The sequence below is a fragment of the Mastomys coucha genome, unplaced genomic scaffold (assembly GCF_008632895.1).
Source record: "Mastomys coucha isolate ucsf_1 unplaced genomic scaffold, UCSF_Mcou_1 pScaffold9, whole genome shotgun sequence".
Lineage (NCBI taxonomy): Eukaryota > Metazoa > Chordata > Mammalia > Rodentia > Muridae > Mastomys > Mastomys coucha.
The window spans coordinates 105,813,709-105,827,194 of NW_022196915.1; the positions used below are offsets into that span (position 1 = coordinate 105,813,709).

Here is a 13,486-nt window from a genome sequence, read left to right on the forward strand (position 1 = left end):
TCGAACTCAGAAATCTGCCTGCCTCTGCCTCCCAAATGCTGGGATTAAAGGCATGCGCCACCACTGCCTTTATTTCTTGAGACAGGGTCTCTTTGTACTCCTAGAACTTTCTATGCTGACCACACCAGAAAGACTGGGAACTCACAGAGATCCCTCTGCCTCTCTGCCTCATGAGTGTTGAGGTCAAAGATGTTTGCTGCCACGCTCAACTGAGATTCTAAAAAACAAATGAAAACTGCTGAATCCGACCGTTTTGAACACTGCTGTTGGAGCCATTACTTTCCGTGCCTCTGGGCAAAGGTCCCTACCCTACACACCTTCACTTTCCCTCCTATTTCTACAGTTTGTCTTTAGAACTATCTCTGGTTTTGTTTCGGCCTTTTGAGAAAGAAAGGGAAGCCCACGTATGGCACCCTGGCCTAACCTGGTGTGTAGCTGAAGATGACCAAGAGCTTAGGAGCCTCTTGCTTTCAACCTCCAAAGTCCTGAGATTACAATCGTCAGCTACCACTCAGCTTACGCGGGCAGAATCCAGAACTGAGAACGTGCTAGGCGAGCTCTCTCCCGGTGGGGCACATCCTAGTCCCTCAAATGTTCCTTCTGAGATAGTCTATTAATCCTCCAGGGGCTTCCCTCTTTCTTACAGCGAGTTGAACTGCTCAGCTGGGACAATGCCTGGGTGATGGCCTTATGTCCCTCCTAGGCCCTCCCCACCCCACCTTCCTTACTCCAGTCTGGCTACACGCTTTCCTCCCGTCTACAGTGTATGATTCATCCTCACTGTACAGGGTTTGTGCTGCTCTCTCCATGCCTCCATTTCCTCTCATTTTTCTTCTTTTTTTTTTTCAGCAAAAAATCTCTCAACACTGTGACCCTTGAGTTGCCCTGCCCCCACTTCAATCTTTTTTTTTTTAAGATTTTATTTATTATTACATCGAAGTATACTGTAGCTGTCTTCAGACACACAAGAAGAGGGCGTCAGATCTCATTATGGATGGTTGTAAGCCACCATGTGGTTGCTGGGATTTGAACTCATGACCTTCCGAAGAGCAGTCAGTGCTCTTCCCCGCTGAGCCATCTCACCAGCCCTAGTCATAGCTCTTAATCACTGAACCATTTCTCCAGCCCCGCACCCTCCAATCTTGGCCTCACTCGTCTTTCTCTCTGGTATCACTGTAGGAAATTAACTTCTGTTCACTTGTTCATTATCTCCCATCCCAGCTACAGATTGAAAACCTGAGGGTGTGGTAGCCTATGCTCATAGTCTTACCAACTAAAGGTGGAGGCAGGAGGATTGTGATTTTGTAGCCAGGCTGATCTACATAGTAAGACCTCAGAAAGAAAAAGAAAGAGAGGATGAGAACTCTGTCTTCACTGAAACCCACAGGGGCCAATACAATATTCACAAATACACACACAACCAAGGTGTTCATTAAATAGTAAAATACTAATGCAGTCAAATGTGGTAAAAAGTGTGTAGAGCTGAAGGCTGTGGAGAAGAGGAACAGGAAGTCCTTTAGGTTGCTAAAAGTCTATCCAGCTGGGAGCTACAAGTTTGGGATATGATGTTATTGCTCCCTGGGTGTGCCATCTCAAGACTTGCAGCAAAGTATGTCCAAGCATCCAACTGTAAGGTGTTCTCTGTGAATAGAAAAAAAAAACCTCCCCCCCCCAAAAAAAAGCCCCTAAAACAAACAAAACATGTAGCCTGAGTCTTGCTGCAGTTGTCCCTTCTGTTTCCCCCCAAATACGTCACATAGGAATGCTCAGAGATTTGAGGGTTATGAATGCTGTCATTCATACATTCTGAACACAAGGAAAAATATTGTTAAAAGATTAATAAAAAAGATCAAATAACTGAGTCAAGATCAATTGCCTTCAAGTTTGTAAAGTATTTTAAAGTAATACTTAATTGGAATATAATCCATGTATCATAAAGAAGAACCTTTTTCATTTAGGTTTTGGTTAGGTTTTTTGCTTTTTTTTTATGGGGAGGTTTTTGGGGTTTTGTCCACAGGGTCTCATTGTGCGTCTCAGTTAGCCTGGAGCTTGCTGTGTACACTTGACTGCTCACAAACTCCAAGAGATCAGCCTCTACCTTCTGAGTGCTGTGACTAATTGTGTGGAGCCAGCCCTGGCTCAATATGTTTTAAAATGACATTTAAAGGGGTTTGTTAGTTAGTTAGTTAGTTAGTTAGTTAGTTAGTTAGTTAGTTTGTTTGTTTGTTTGGTTGGTTGGTTGGTTTGGTTTTATTAGACGAAGTTTCTCTGACCCTGATTATGAGGATTTCATAACCCTCAAACCTTTGGCTGTCTGGGGCTGGAGAGATGGCTCAGCAGGTAACAGCACTAACTGCTCTTCCGAAAGTCCTGAGTTCAAATCCCAGCAACCACATGGTGGCTCACAACCGTCCATAATGAGATCTGATGCCCTCTTCTGAGGTATCTGAAGACAGCTACAGTGTACTTACATATAAATAAATAAATCTTTCTTTAAAAAAATCTCTGGCTGTCCTAAAAAATTGCTGTGTAGACCAGGCTGGCCTCAAACTCAGAGATCTGCCTGCCTGTGCACCACCACATCAGGCTACATTTAATTCCCCACTGCATGTGCATGTCCTCCCCACCTAAGTTCAGTGTTTTGAAGTATACAATTGTTAGTTTAGGATATTTACAATTGTACATCCATTACCACTGCTATATTCATGAACCTCTTCCTTAGCCATGTTAGCTTGCTTTCTGCTGCTCAGTATAAAACGCCATCACCAAAAGCAACGTGAGAGGAAAGAATTCACTGTGCCTCATAAACTACAGCCCTATTGCAGAGGATGAGGCAAGCAAGGCAAGGCAGAAACTAGTGAGAACTGGCTGCCTCCTGCCACACATTTCCTCCCATTTCCTCCCAACTAGATTTCTGACACAACCCTCCTTCAGTGGCTGCTCACCCCCAGACTTGCCCACAGGCCAACCTGATCTCCGTAGATCCTTGGCTGAGGTTCAGTCTTCCCTAGTGACTATGGGGATTGAAGAGTAGATGATTAAAACTATGGACCCCTTCCCTCCACCAAAAACCTGACAGAAGTATCAGCCGTCTTCTACTCCCTCACCTCTTTGCCCCTCTGCCCCACCCCCAGGCACTCGGCAACCATTCATTTATTTAAACTGATTTTTTTTTTCCCATTCTGGACATTTCGTTCTTGAGCCTTTGTGTCTGACATCACAAAGATATTTTGCACTTTGTAAAAAACGATCCTAAAGTTCATCCATGTTATGTTGCACGCGTCTGTATTCTATTTCTTTTCATTGCCGAGTACATCCTGGCTGTCTACTTGCACCACACTGGGTTTCCTCGATCCCCAGTTGACAGTCTTCCCTCTGCCACTGTCCAAGGCTCAGCTGCTCCACATGCTTCATCAGCAAAGCAAGAGGGACCTGAGCCTGGGGATTCCAGGATGAGGGTTTCAGTAACCCCACATTCTCGGCAGCAACAATTAATACTACCCTTCTAACTAAAACAGGGACTCCAGACAAAATGGTACCTTGAGGTTTTTCTTGGCATGTCTGTAATGGTTAATGCTGTTGACCATTTTCCATGTGTTTATTGTTCATTTGTATATTCCCCTCGCAGGAATGTATATCAAATGCTATGCTCACATCTTAATTGGGCTGCTTTCTTGTTGAGTGTAAGAGTTCTTTATAGGTATGTTTTGAACACAAGTCCCTAAAGGATAAATGGCTTGCACACGTTTCCTCCCATTCTACAGGTTCCCTTTTCACTCTCATGGTGGTGTTTTTTTGTTTTGGTTTGTTTTTTGTTTTTTCGAGACAGGGTTTCTCTGTGTAGCCTTGGATGTCCTGGAACTCACTCTGCAGACCAGGCTGGCCTTGAACTCAGAGATCTACCTGCCTCTACCTCCCAAGTGCTGGGATTAAAGGCGTGCTCCACCACTGCCTGGCTCTCATGGTGGTGTTAAGCACTGAGAGACCTTGAGTTGTTATTCTACTGGTTGAATGTTTTAAGTTGCACGTAGGAAGCCCACTTCAATCCCTCAGCACCATACACAACCCATCAGGCTGTAACAAGCCTGTAATACCAGAATTTAGATCAGTTTAAGATTATCCTCAACTTCAATGTGAGTTCAAGGCCAGACTGGTTACACAGTTCTGTATATTACTAAATAGACCAACCTGGCCTTGAAGTCACAGTGATCTGCCTTCCCTACCTCCAGGAATGTGCCACCATGCAGAGTGCAAAATATTTAATATTTACTGTAAAGAATTAGCTTTTAGCTGGGCAGTGGTGGTGCACACCTTTAATCCCAACACTTGGGAGGCAGAGGCAGGTGGATTTCTGAGTTCAAGGTCAGCCTGGTCTACACAGTGAGCTCCAGGACAGCCAGGGCTACACAGAGAAACCCTGTCTCAAACAAAACAAAACAAAACAAAACAAACACAAAAGAATTAGCTCTTAGCACCGTGGGAAACAGCAAGGTCAAAATGTGAGAGAACCAACCCTCTGCAAGTCCTGATAGCAGCTAATAGTGTGGCCTGGAGCTTGAAATCTGAAAGGCACCCAAATCCCCTTGGGATGGAATTGTTCCTTGCTCCAAAAGTCTGAATGGTTCTTACTACAGTCTCAAGTTACGAAAAATGGAGGGCAGTCTATTTTCCTAAGTTGATGAATTACAAACCTTAGATCACATCCCTCAAATTCTTTCTCAGCAATATCTAGTCTTGTATTTAACCAAACAACTGGGCACCACAAAGTAGCCACATTGAAAATAAATAAATAGCCGGGCAGTGGTGGCACATGCCTTTAATCCCAGCACTTGCGAGGTAGAGGCAGGCGAATTTCTGAGTTCGAGGCCAGCCTGGTCTACAGAGTGAGTTCCAGGATAGTCAGGGATACACAGAGAAACCCTGTCTTGAAAAAACAAAAAACAAACAAACAAAAATCAGGAGCTAGATATGAGGGCCCAAGCCTGTTACTTCAGCACTGGGGATGGCATACAGCAGCTCTGGCCTCCTAAGTGCTGGGATTACTGGAAGAAACCATTCCACCTGGCATCTTGAATCTTTTCTTTTTTTAAAGATTTATTTATTTTATGTATGTGAGTACACTGTAGCTGTACAGATGGTTGTGAGCCTTCATGTGGTTGTTGGGAATTGATTTTTTAGGACCTCCACTTGCTCCGGTCAACTTTGCTCACTCTGGCCATCCCTGCTTACTCCGGCCCAAAGATTTATTTATTATTATACATAAGTACACTGTAGCTGTCTTCATACACATCAGAAGAGGGCATCAGATCTCATTGGTAGGTGGATGTGAGCCACCATGTGGTTGCTGGGATTTGAACTCAGGACGTTCGGAAGAACAGTCAGTGCTATTAACCACTGAGCCATCTCTCCAGCCCACGTCTTTTCTTATGGAGGTGTTTACAACTCTGATTTCCCTTAGGAGCCTGCTGTCTGAGAATTTTATCATTCTCTGGTGTTTCCTAATTTCTCTCATGAGTCATCCTTTAATATGGCTGCCACTGAAGGGTGTACTATTTAATCTCTACATACATGTCAAGTTTTCAGATTCCTTGTGGTCCTTAAGTCTAATCTATTACGGTCAAATAATTGCAACCTTTTTAAAAAATAGGATCCATCCTGGATCATGCTGTATATGCTCCAGGAAAATGTGTACTCAGAGTTGTTAGTGGGTGGTGTCCTATGCAAACCTAGTAGGGACACTGGATTTATAGCGTGTTGTGTCTCTCTTCTGTCTTCTATCTACATACCTGGCTATCCTATCAGTTGCTGAAGGTGGGAACTAACATCTCAAACTGTTCTCACTGAGCTGTCTAATTTCTTACATGGGGTCAAGCTTTATTTGGGGCATTTTTAGATTCACGTGTTTAGAACTTCTGTGTCTGGGCTGGCAAGACAGATCAGCCAGTAAAGACTCTTGCCGCCAAGCCATACAATCTGAGTTTGATCCCTGAGACCCACATGGTGGAAGGAAGAAAAGAGCCAATTCCCTGTCCTCTGACTTCACACACCATGTGGCAGGCACATAACGCACCCACACGCACACTCTCTCACCCACTCCATGTAGATATGTGTGGATTGTGTTTCTTTCACATATAAGGAAATTATCAAACTAAAAATGTTTATCCTGTATCTCTCTGATCGGGTTGTCCCTTCTGTAATAGAAATATCCCCTCACTAATGACATTTTGTTGTAAAAAATGTATGTGATGTATGTCTGTGGGTACAAGTATTGCCACACACACTTAGAGGTCAGAGGACAACTTTGTGGGAAGGTGGTCTCCTTTTGCCTTCACGTGGCTTCCAAGAACTGAGCTCACTTGAGACAGAATCCCAGTTGACCCTGACTGGTCCCCCAGCTTCAGCTGCCCTTACACCCAAAGCATACTTTTGGTCCTGGGCTCCGCTTCCGGCAGCCTTCTTTTGGGAACTGTTTATATGATGTGTCTTTTTTCCATTCTTTCCCATTCAACATATTTGCATTCTAAGTAAAAACATTAATCTTAAAAATGAAATCCTTCTGCTAAGTGTATTTTTATTTCTGGTTAAAATGCAGCAAAGGGGATGGTATGTAAAGCTATTTGCCACATTTAAATAAAAACAGTCACCCTCCAGGAAATTTTTTTGTTTTTGTTTTCTTGGTTTTTAGAGACAGGGTTTCTCTGTGTAGCCCTGGCTGTCCTGGAACTCACTCTGTAGACCAGACTGGCCTCGAACTCAGAAATCTGCCTGCCTCTGCCTCCTAAGTGCTGGGATTAAAGGCGTGTGCCACCACTGTCGGGTGGAAATATTTTTCTTTAGCTCTTGACCAGTACTTGATTTCAAAAAAAAAAAACACTGTGTGTGTGTGTGTGTGTGTATACGTACAGCACGTACAGCAAGTGTGTGTATGTAGAAATCAAAGGACAACTTGGGAAGGTCACATTAGAAAAAGAATGAGAGTCCTGGGGATCATACTCAGGTCACCCTGAGTTCTGGGACTAACAGTTTGAACCACCAGCCACCAGGCTCAGCTGTACATTTTTATTCTACAAGGTCAGAATCGACCCTATTGTCTTCTAAAGGTCTTCAATTCTGTTTATGTCAAGCCAGCAGGGAAACGCAATTCCTAAGCAAGGAACACCGCTCAGAGAGTACTGTGTCGTGCTGTGCCATGTCTCCAAATCCCTGAGAATCAAGCCAAAAACTGGGAGCGACAGGAAACACTGTACGGTAACTGACGGATCCCTCTAAGTCAATACCTAATTCAAATGACCAAGTATAGAGTGCAACTGGGTTTAGCCACATATTTTATTCTTTAGCAAAGCACTATCCAATACAAGTAAAATGTGTTTTTTTACATGTTATTTTTGTTTCTAACTAGCCATACTTTAATAAGTAGAGAAACAGCTAAAAATGATTGATATATATATATATATAGTTAGTAAATTTCATTAATAGACTTTAACCCAATATACTATTCTGCATGTTATTGATATAAAATGTTAGTTATCTTTAAAATTCCATGTGCAGTTTACATTCTTAAACTGAAAGCACAACTCCTTTTGAACTAGATACATTGAGTCATCAATAGGCACACACTTTTAACCCAGCACTTGGGAAGTGGAAGCAGGAGAGGCTCTGTGATTTCCAGCCCAGCCAGAGGTAGACAGTGAGACTCAACAACCAAAGGAAACAAACTAGAGATACAACTACCACTCCCATAGAGCTCTTGATGCACAAACTTAGGTTGGGATGTTTATTGTTTAATAATCATCCATAAGTATTTGTCTGCTGTTTTAATCAAAGCCTCATTGTAGCCCAGGCTGCTTCATCTCTAAGCAGCCAAGAGTGAGCTTGATCTTGAACTCCTAATCGTCCCGCTTCTTCCACATCCAGAGTGCTGTTCTTACAGGCAGGAATCTTCAGGCTTCGCTTAAGCAGTGTTGCCAAACCCAGGACTTCATGCATGCTAGACAAAGACTCTACCACTGATCTACATACCCAAACCCTGTATATAGGCAATGTATAGATCAGCTCTTTGTTAACAGAGTCTGGGCAAAGGCACTAGGATAAACTTGGAGTCGAGAGCCAGCCAAGATTTTTATAACAGAATTTGATTTGTGGAGAAATCTATAGTTTTAGCTACAACCATATGTGTGTGTGTGTGTGTGTGTGTGTATGTATGTATATGTGTGTGTGTATCTCTAGGTAATTTGTCTTATTTCACTGTTACCTAGATAATTAAAAATTGGTTAGTAATTCCCCAAATTTTAAGAACTCTGAATGAGGAATTCATGTCCTATTCATTCTCTCTCTCCTTTTTCTCTCTCTCTCACACACACATACCCACACACACAACAACAACATAAAAAATCAACTCCAAATTAATATATGAAATGGTCTGACCTTGAAGAAAACAAATGTAACCAAAGAATGAATTCCTGGTAGGAAACCAGTTCTGCACACTAGTTACGCTGGTCTCCTGTAGAGAAAGAGCCCTGCCAGTGTGGCAGCTAGAAGGAGTGACTTTCTCCACAAATCAACTAAATGCCACTGCAGAAACTGTGATTGGTTCTCATGATTCCAAGTGATCCCAGGGCCAGATTTTGCATGACCTGACCATGGACCATGAGACCAAACTTTAATATCACCCAAGAGAAAATATTTAATATTTTCAAAACGTACAATTGCCAACAAGAAACAAACAAACAAAAAAACTCCAAGATAAATCCCATGAGTTCCTGAGCTGCAGCTACCTGCCTCAGGCTGTGGAAACCTATTACTTAGCAAGTAATAGAGTCCTTTTGACACAAGATATACTGTTTTCATCTGCTGTCATCCTCAACTTGGGCAATGCTTTGGACACACAGTAGGCTTTCAACAGAGTCTGGGCAAAGGAGCTGGGATAAACTTGGGAGTTGAGAGCCAGTCAAACTTTTTACAACAGAATCTGATTTGTGGAGAAAGGTTGTCCTTTGATAGTTGTAGCTCCAACCCTGATTGCATTCTTCCTTTTTGGGAGGCCAGCATATCTATTTTGTGGAACAACTGGGGATGCTCTTTCATTCTTGGGCAACGTTATGTTTTTCTTTTTTCTTTTTTTTTTTCCTTTTTCTTTTTGGTGGTTTTTCGAGACAGGGTTTCTCTGTGTGGCCCTGGCTGTCCTGGAACTCACTCTGTAGACCAGGCTGACCTCGAACTCAGAAATCCACCTGCCTCTGCCTCCCAAGTGCTGGGATTAAAGGCGTGGGCCACCACTGCCCGGCCACATTATGTTTTTCAATGTCAGAACTTTTCATACATTAGTTTGGGAGTCGGTTTTTTCTTTTGATATGAGCATTTGTGTCTGTGGACCTTAATAGGTCCTTCTGAATAGGACATGATTCTCAAAGTGTTTCGATTTGAGCTCTGCTCTCTCCTGCTTAGGCAGCCCGAGATTGAGAGATGGGCCAACGCTGTTGTTTAAGCATTGGAGTTTGGGGGGGGGGATGGGAGAGGGAAGCAGGCTCTGGTCCCCTCCGCGCTGGCACGCATCAACTATCTTTAAGATCAACCACCTTAGGGAGTGGCTCATGACTTCTCCCATCCTTAGAGAGCAAAGAAGCTCCAAACGCCAGGACCGGTGGCAGTTCCCGGGTGGGAGTGTGTGTGCTTTGATCCCGGGCGGAGAAGTGCGGGGGAGGGGGAGAGTCCGTGATGAGCAACCCCTCTTCCGGGACAGTCCCGGGACGTGAGTCACACGACAGCGGAGGGTAGGGGCCACCTGAGTCACAAGCTGAGGGGACCACACGACACCATAGGGCCAGAGAGACGGAGGGGGCTGCAGAGGCGGGGGTGTGTGTGTGTGTGTGTGTGTGTGTGTGTGTGTGAACGAGTGTGTGATCGCTGCTGGGCAGGTTGGGATGGGGGGGTGGGGTCGTGGAGCCCCAAAGCCCTAAGGCCCGGCTACGCGTCGGGCGGCAGGGAAGGGAATCCTGCCAGCCAGCCAGCCAGCGGCGCCGAAATCTCCCGCGCTCAGGAGCTGGCCCCTCCTCCGGGCCCGGCCTCACGCCCCTCGCGGCAGCCCTGCCGGGTCGGCTCCTCCCCACCCTCGCCCCACGAACCCCAACCTCGTCCTACAGCGGCCCTCGGGCCGCCACACGCACCCGCCGGCCCCGCCTCCCGGCGCGCGCTGGAGTGACGACACCGCAGGGTGCGTGACCAATCGGCATGGCCCTCGAGGGGCGGCCTCGGGCACGCCCCCCGCGCCACGAGCCAATGGGACGCCGGCGCCGGCGGCCGCGACGGGGTGAGAGGGCGCGAGGCCCCGCCCCGTCCTCCCCGGCCCCTCGGCCCCGCCCTTCCCGCCCGGCCCCTTATCCCCGCGCCGCCGCTGGTGCCGGTCGCCGCGCTGGGCCCGCCCCCAACCCTCCCGCCGGCCCGCCAGCGCGCCTCACGGCTCCCTCCTTCTCTCTCTCACGCCTAGCGCAATGGCGGCGGCCGCGGCGGAGCAGCAACAGTTCTACCTGCTCCTGGGAAACCTGCTCAGCCCCGACAATGTGGTCCGGAAACAGGCGGAGGTAAGCGGATCGGCGGCCCCGCGGCCCCGGCGCGCCGAGCCTTCTCCTCCGCGGCCCGCCGGCCCTGGGGCGCTCGTCGGCCGGCCGAGCGGCGCAGGGCGGCCCGGCTGGCGGACGGCGGCCCCGCAGCCCACGTGCGCGCCTCCCGCCCGGCCCCGGCCCTTCCGGCCCGTGCAGCGGCGGCGCCGGTTGCCTCGCCGCCGACCCGCGCACACGTGCCACCGCGCCTGACGCGCCGCCCCGCCCGCCCGCGGGCCCTGCACCCCAGCCCTGCTTTCCCCGCGTGGCCCACCAGCCCTCCCGGACGGCCAGACCCCGGCAGCTCCTGACCGGTCCCGCTTCCCCCACACCCCTGCCGCTCCCTTCCCCGTCCCAGCACTGGGAAACGCGTGTCCTGCCTGTCGCTGCCTTGCGGCGTCTTTCCCTCGATCCCCTTTCTGGTTTCTAAAAGGAACTGCACAAGCCGGTGCCTTCGAGATCGGGTGAAGTTGCCTTTGAGGGATTCCTGCTGACCACCTCGCTCTGCTCTTCTTCCTTCGAATTTTGTCTGATCTCTAGAGATTTGGGTTTATAAATGGGATATCCTGGGAACTGTGACTAACTGGGCCAGTGCCATCTCTTTTTCATATAACCCAGATCGTTCTCAACCCGTCCTTAGTTCAAGAGTTCCATTTCAGATGCAGTTAGAAGCCCATTTGCAAGCTAGCAATAATACTATTAGCTCAATAGAAGTCGATGATACATTGTTAGTGTTGAAGCTCAGATTTTTTGCGAGGTAATTTCTAGGAAAGTTGATACGTGGAGCTCCTTGCGACTCATGTGTCTGAAGTTTTTTAGGAGGCTCTGAAGATGTGTCGATGCCTTTACTTACAGAACAAAGATGTGTTTTACTCTGTATAGCTAGTGACGTTGACATGTCTTGAACTTACCGAACTAAAGTTGGGAGCTGTCTTTTAAAAACACAATTGCTAATTTTTCTTTGAGTAGAAAGGATAGTCTGGCCACACTTAGTTTAATAAGTAAATACGTTGGAAGCTTAACCTCGGTGTGAAATGGTGCTTTAAACCCTTTTTTAATGGTATTTTTAAAATTAATTTTGGGGGGAGGGGAGATAAGGTTTGGCTCTAGTTTACACAAGCCGGCAAACCTGTGGCAGTCCTAGCTTCCTGAGTGCACCGGTTCCCATGGCTGCCTTAGTCAAGTAATATACAATGTATAGGGTGAAATTCAAACGGAACAATTCTTAACCATTCTCCACGATTATTTCATGAGTCTTCCTTGAAAATGTGTCTTTAAAAGCATTCATGTACACATCATGTTACCTGAGTGGATTTATAGTATACATAATTTTGCAAATTGAATTTTCCCTCGGTTCATTTCACATTGTCACCCAGAAGACCATACATTATACAGATAAGGTGCATTATTTATAGGAGCATCTCCCTATGAATGAGTAATTGATGCTTCTAGTGTGTTTGAGGAGAACTGCACATAGAAGTATGTGTATACTTGTCTGGGCAGGCTTTGCCAGGTTTATTTTAAAGGTGGTATATTATTTAAAATTGTGTTACTTGCAACAGTTTCCACTTGGGATGTGATGGTGCCTAAACATTCTGATACTTTCTGCAAACTCGAGGTAATTTTTTTAAACCAAAGCAAGTTCCTAATCCCACTGTATAATAGGAATTTCCGCCTGTTGCAGAGCAGACCTGCTTTGTAATTAGTAAGCTAGTTTAATTCCCCCCCCCCTTCCCTCCAGTTGCTTAAGTCTATTGTCAAGCCTGGTGGGGAATCTCTCTTCTATTGAACTAAATACCAGTGTCTGGTTCAGCTTGAATTCCAATTTGGTGCCTGTTGTAAATCTTTTATCTCTTACATCACTTTAGGGATAGTTAGTAGCATTCAGCACATTTTCTCATAAAGAACAATCGGAAATAAGTGCTGTTAGTACTTTATGTCTCTATTCCTAGTGAAAATATTTAGATACTACATTTTTCTTAATATATCCTGAGAACATATATAGAAAGTAAGTACTATGACACAGAATTTTGTTAGTTTGGCAAAAGAGCAAATTCGGGGTGGGGGTGGTCCTTGATACCATATGGTATAATAGTAAGTTGTAAATAAAACTTCCTAGAAAAGGGGGGGAAAAAGACTACACAAGCTCTCAATTTCCCCCTTTTGCCTGAAAAAATTTATAAGTAACCTAAACAAAATGATGAAACAGATATGAAAATACTTTACCGAAGCTGAAAAATTGGCATGGGCTCTGAGAATATATTTGTAATTTCCTCAGCCAAAATAAAAATACTCAGTTGACAAATCCATACCAGACTCTTGACTGAGGTTACATTTACTCATATAAGAAGTCAAACAGTGAAACTCACATTGTTAAATTTTGTTGAAGTGGTTGAAAGACTTTAAATTTTCTAAAAATGTTTCTCCATTTATTCAAGCCATTTAATACTTTTATTTTCAAATCTACAAGGACTTTCTACCTTTATAGAAAATTTTTTTTAAGATTTATTTATTATTATAAATGAGTACACTGTAGCTGTCTTCAAGCCACCAGAAGAGGGCATCAGATTTCATTACAGGTGGTCGTGAGCCACCAAGTGGTTACTGGGATTTGAACTCATGACCTTCGGAAGAGCAGTTGGTGCTCTTACTCGCTGAGCCATCTCACCAGCCTGAAAATGTTTCTCATATTTAAGGAAATGATTTTGAGATGGGTTTGGTAGCATATGTCTTTAATTCCATCCATCACTGGAGAGCCAAGCCAGGAGGATCTCCTGAGTTCAAGGCCAACCTGATCTAGTAAGTTCCAGGCCTGCCAGCTAGGGCTGAATAAAGAGACCCTACTTCAAAACAAGAAGGGAGGGAAAGGAAAGAAAAGAAAATGATTTTGG

General features: G+C 45.5%; 1 protein-coding gene across 5 annotated transcripts in view; it reads left to right on the plus strand.

Moving 5' to 3' along the window:
* The window catches only part of Ipo5 (importin 5), a 52,714-nt gene that overhangs the window by 4,951 nt on the left and 34,277 nt on the right, over positions 1 to 13,486 (plus strand). For 2 of the 5 annotated variants that reach the window (XM_031360999.1, XM_031360998.1), the window contains exons 3-4: positions 7,125 to 7,248; positions 10,484 to 10,577. In XM_031360999.1, the coding sequence (XP_031216859.1) occupies positions 10,488 to 10,577 (90 nt within the window). In that variant the 5' untranslated portion in view covers positions 7,125 to 7,248; positions 10,484 to 10,487. The remainder of the gene's footprint in view (positions 1 to 7,124; positions 7,249 to 10,483; positions 10,578 to 13,486) is intronic. The other 3 variants (XM_031360994.1, XM_031360996.1, XM_031360995.1) reach the window with 2 other exon arrangements.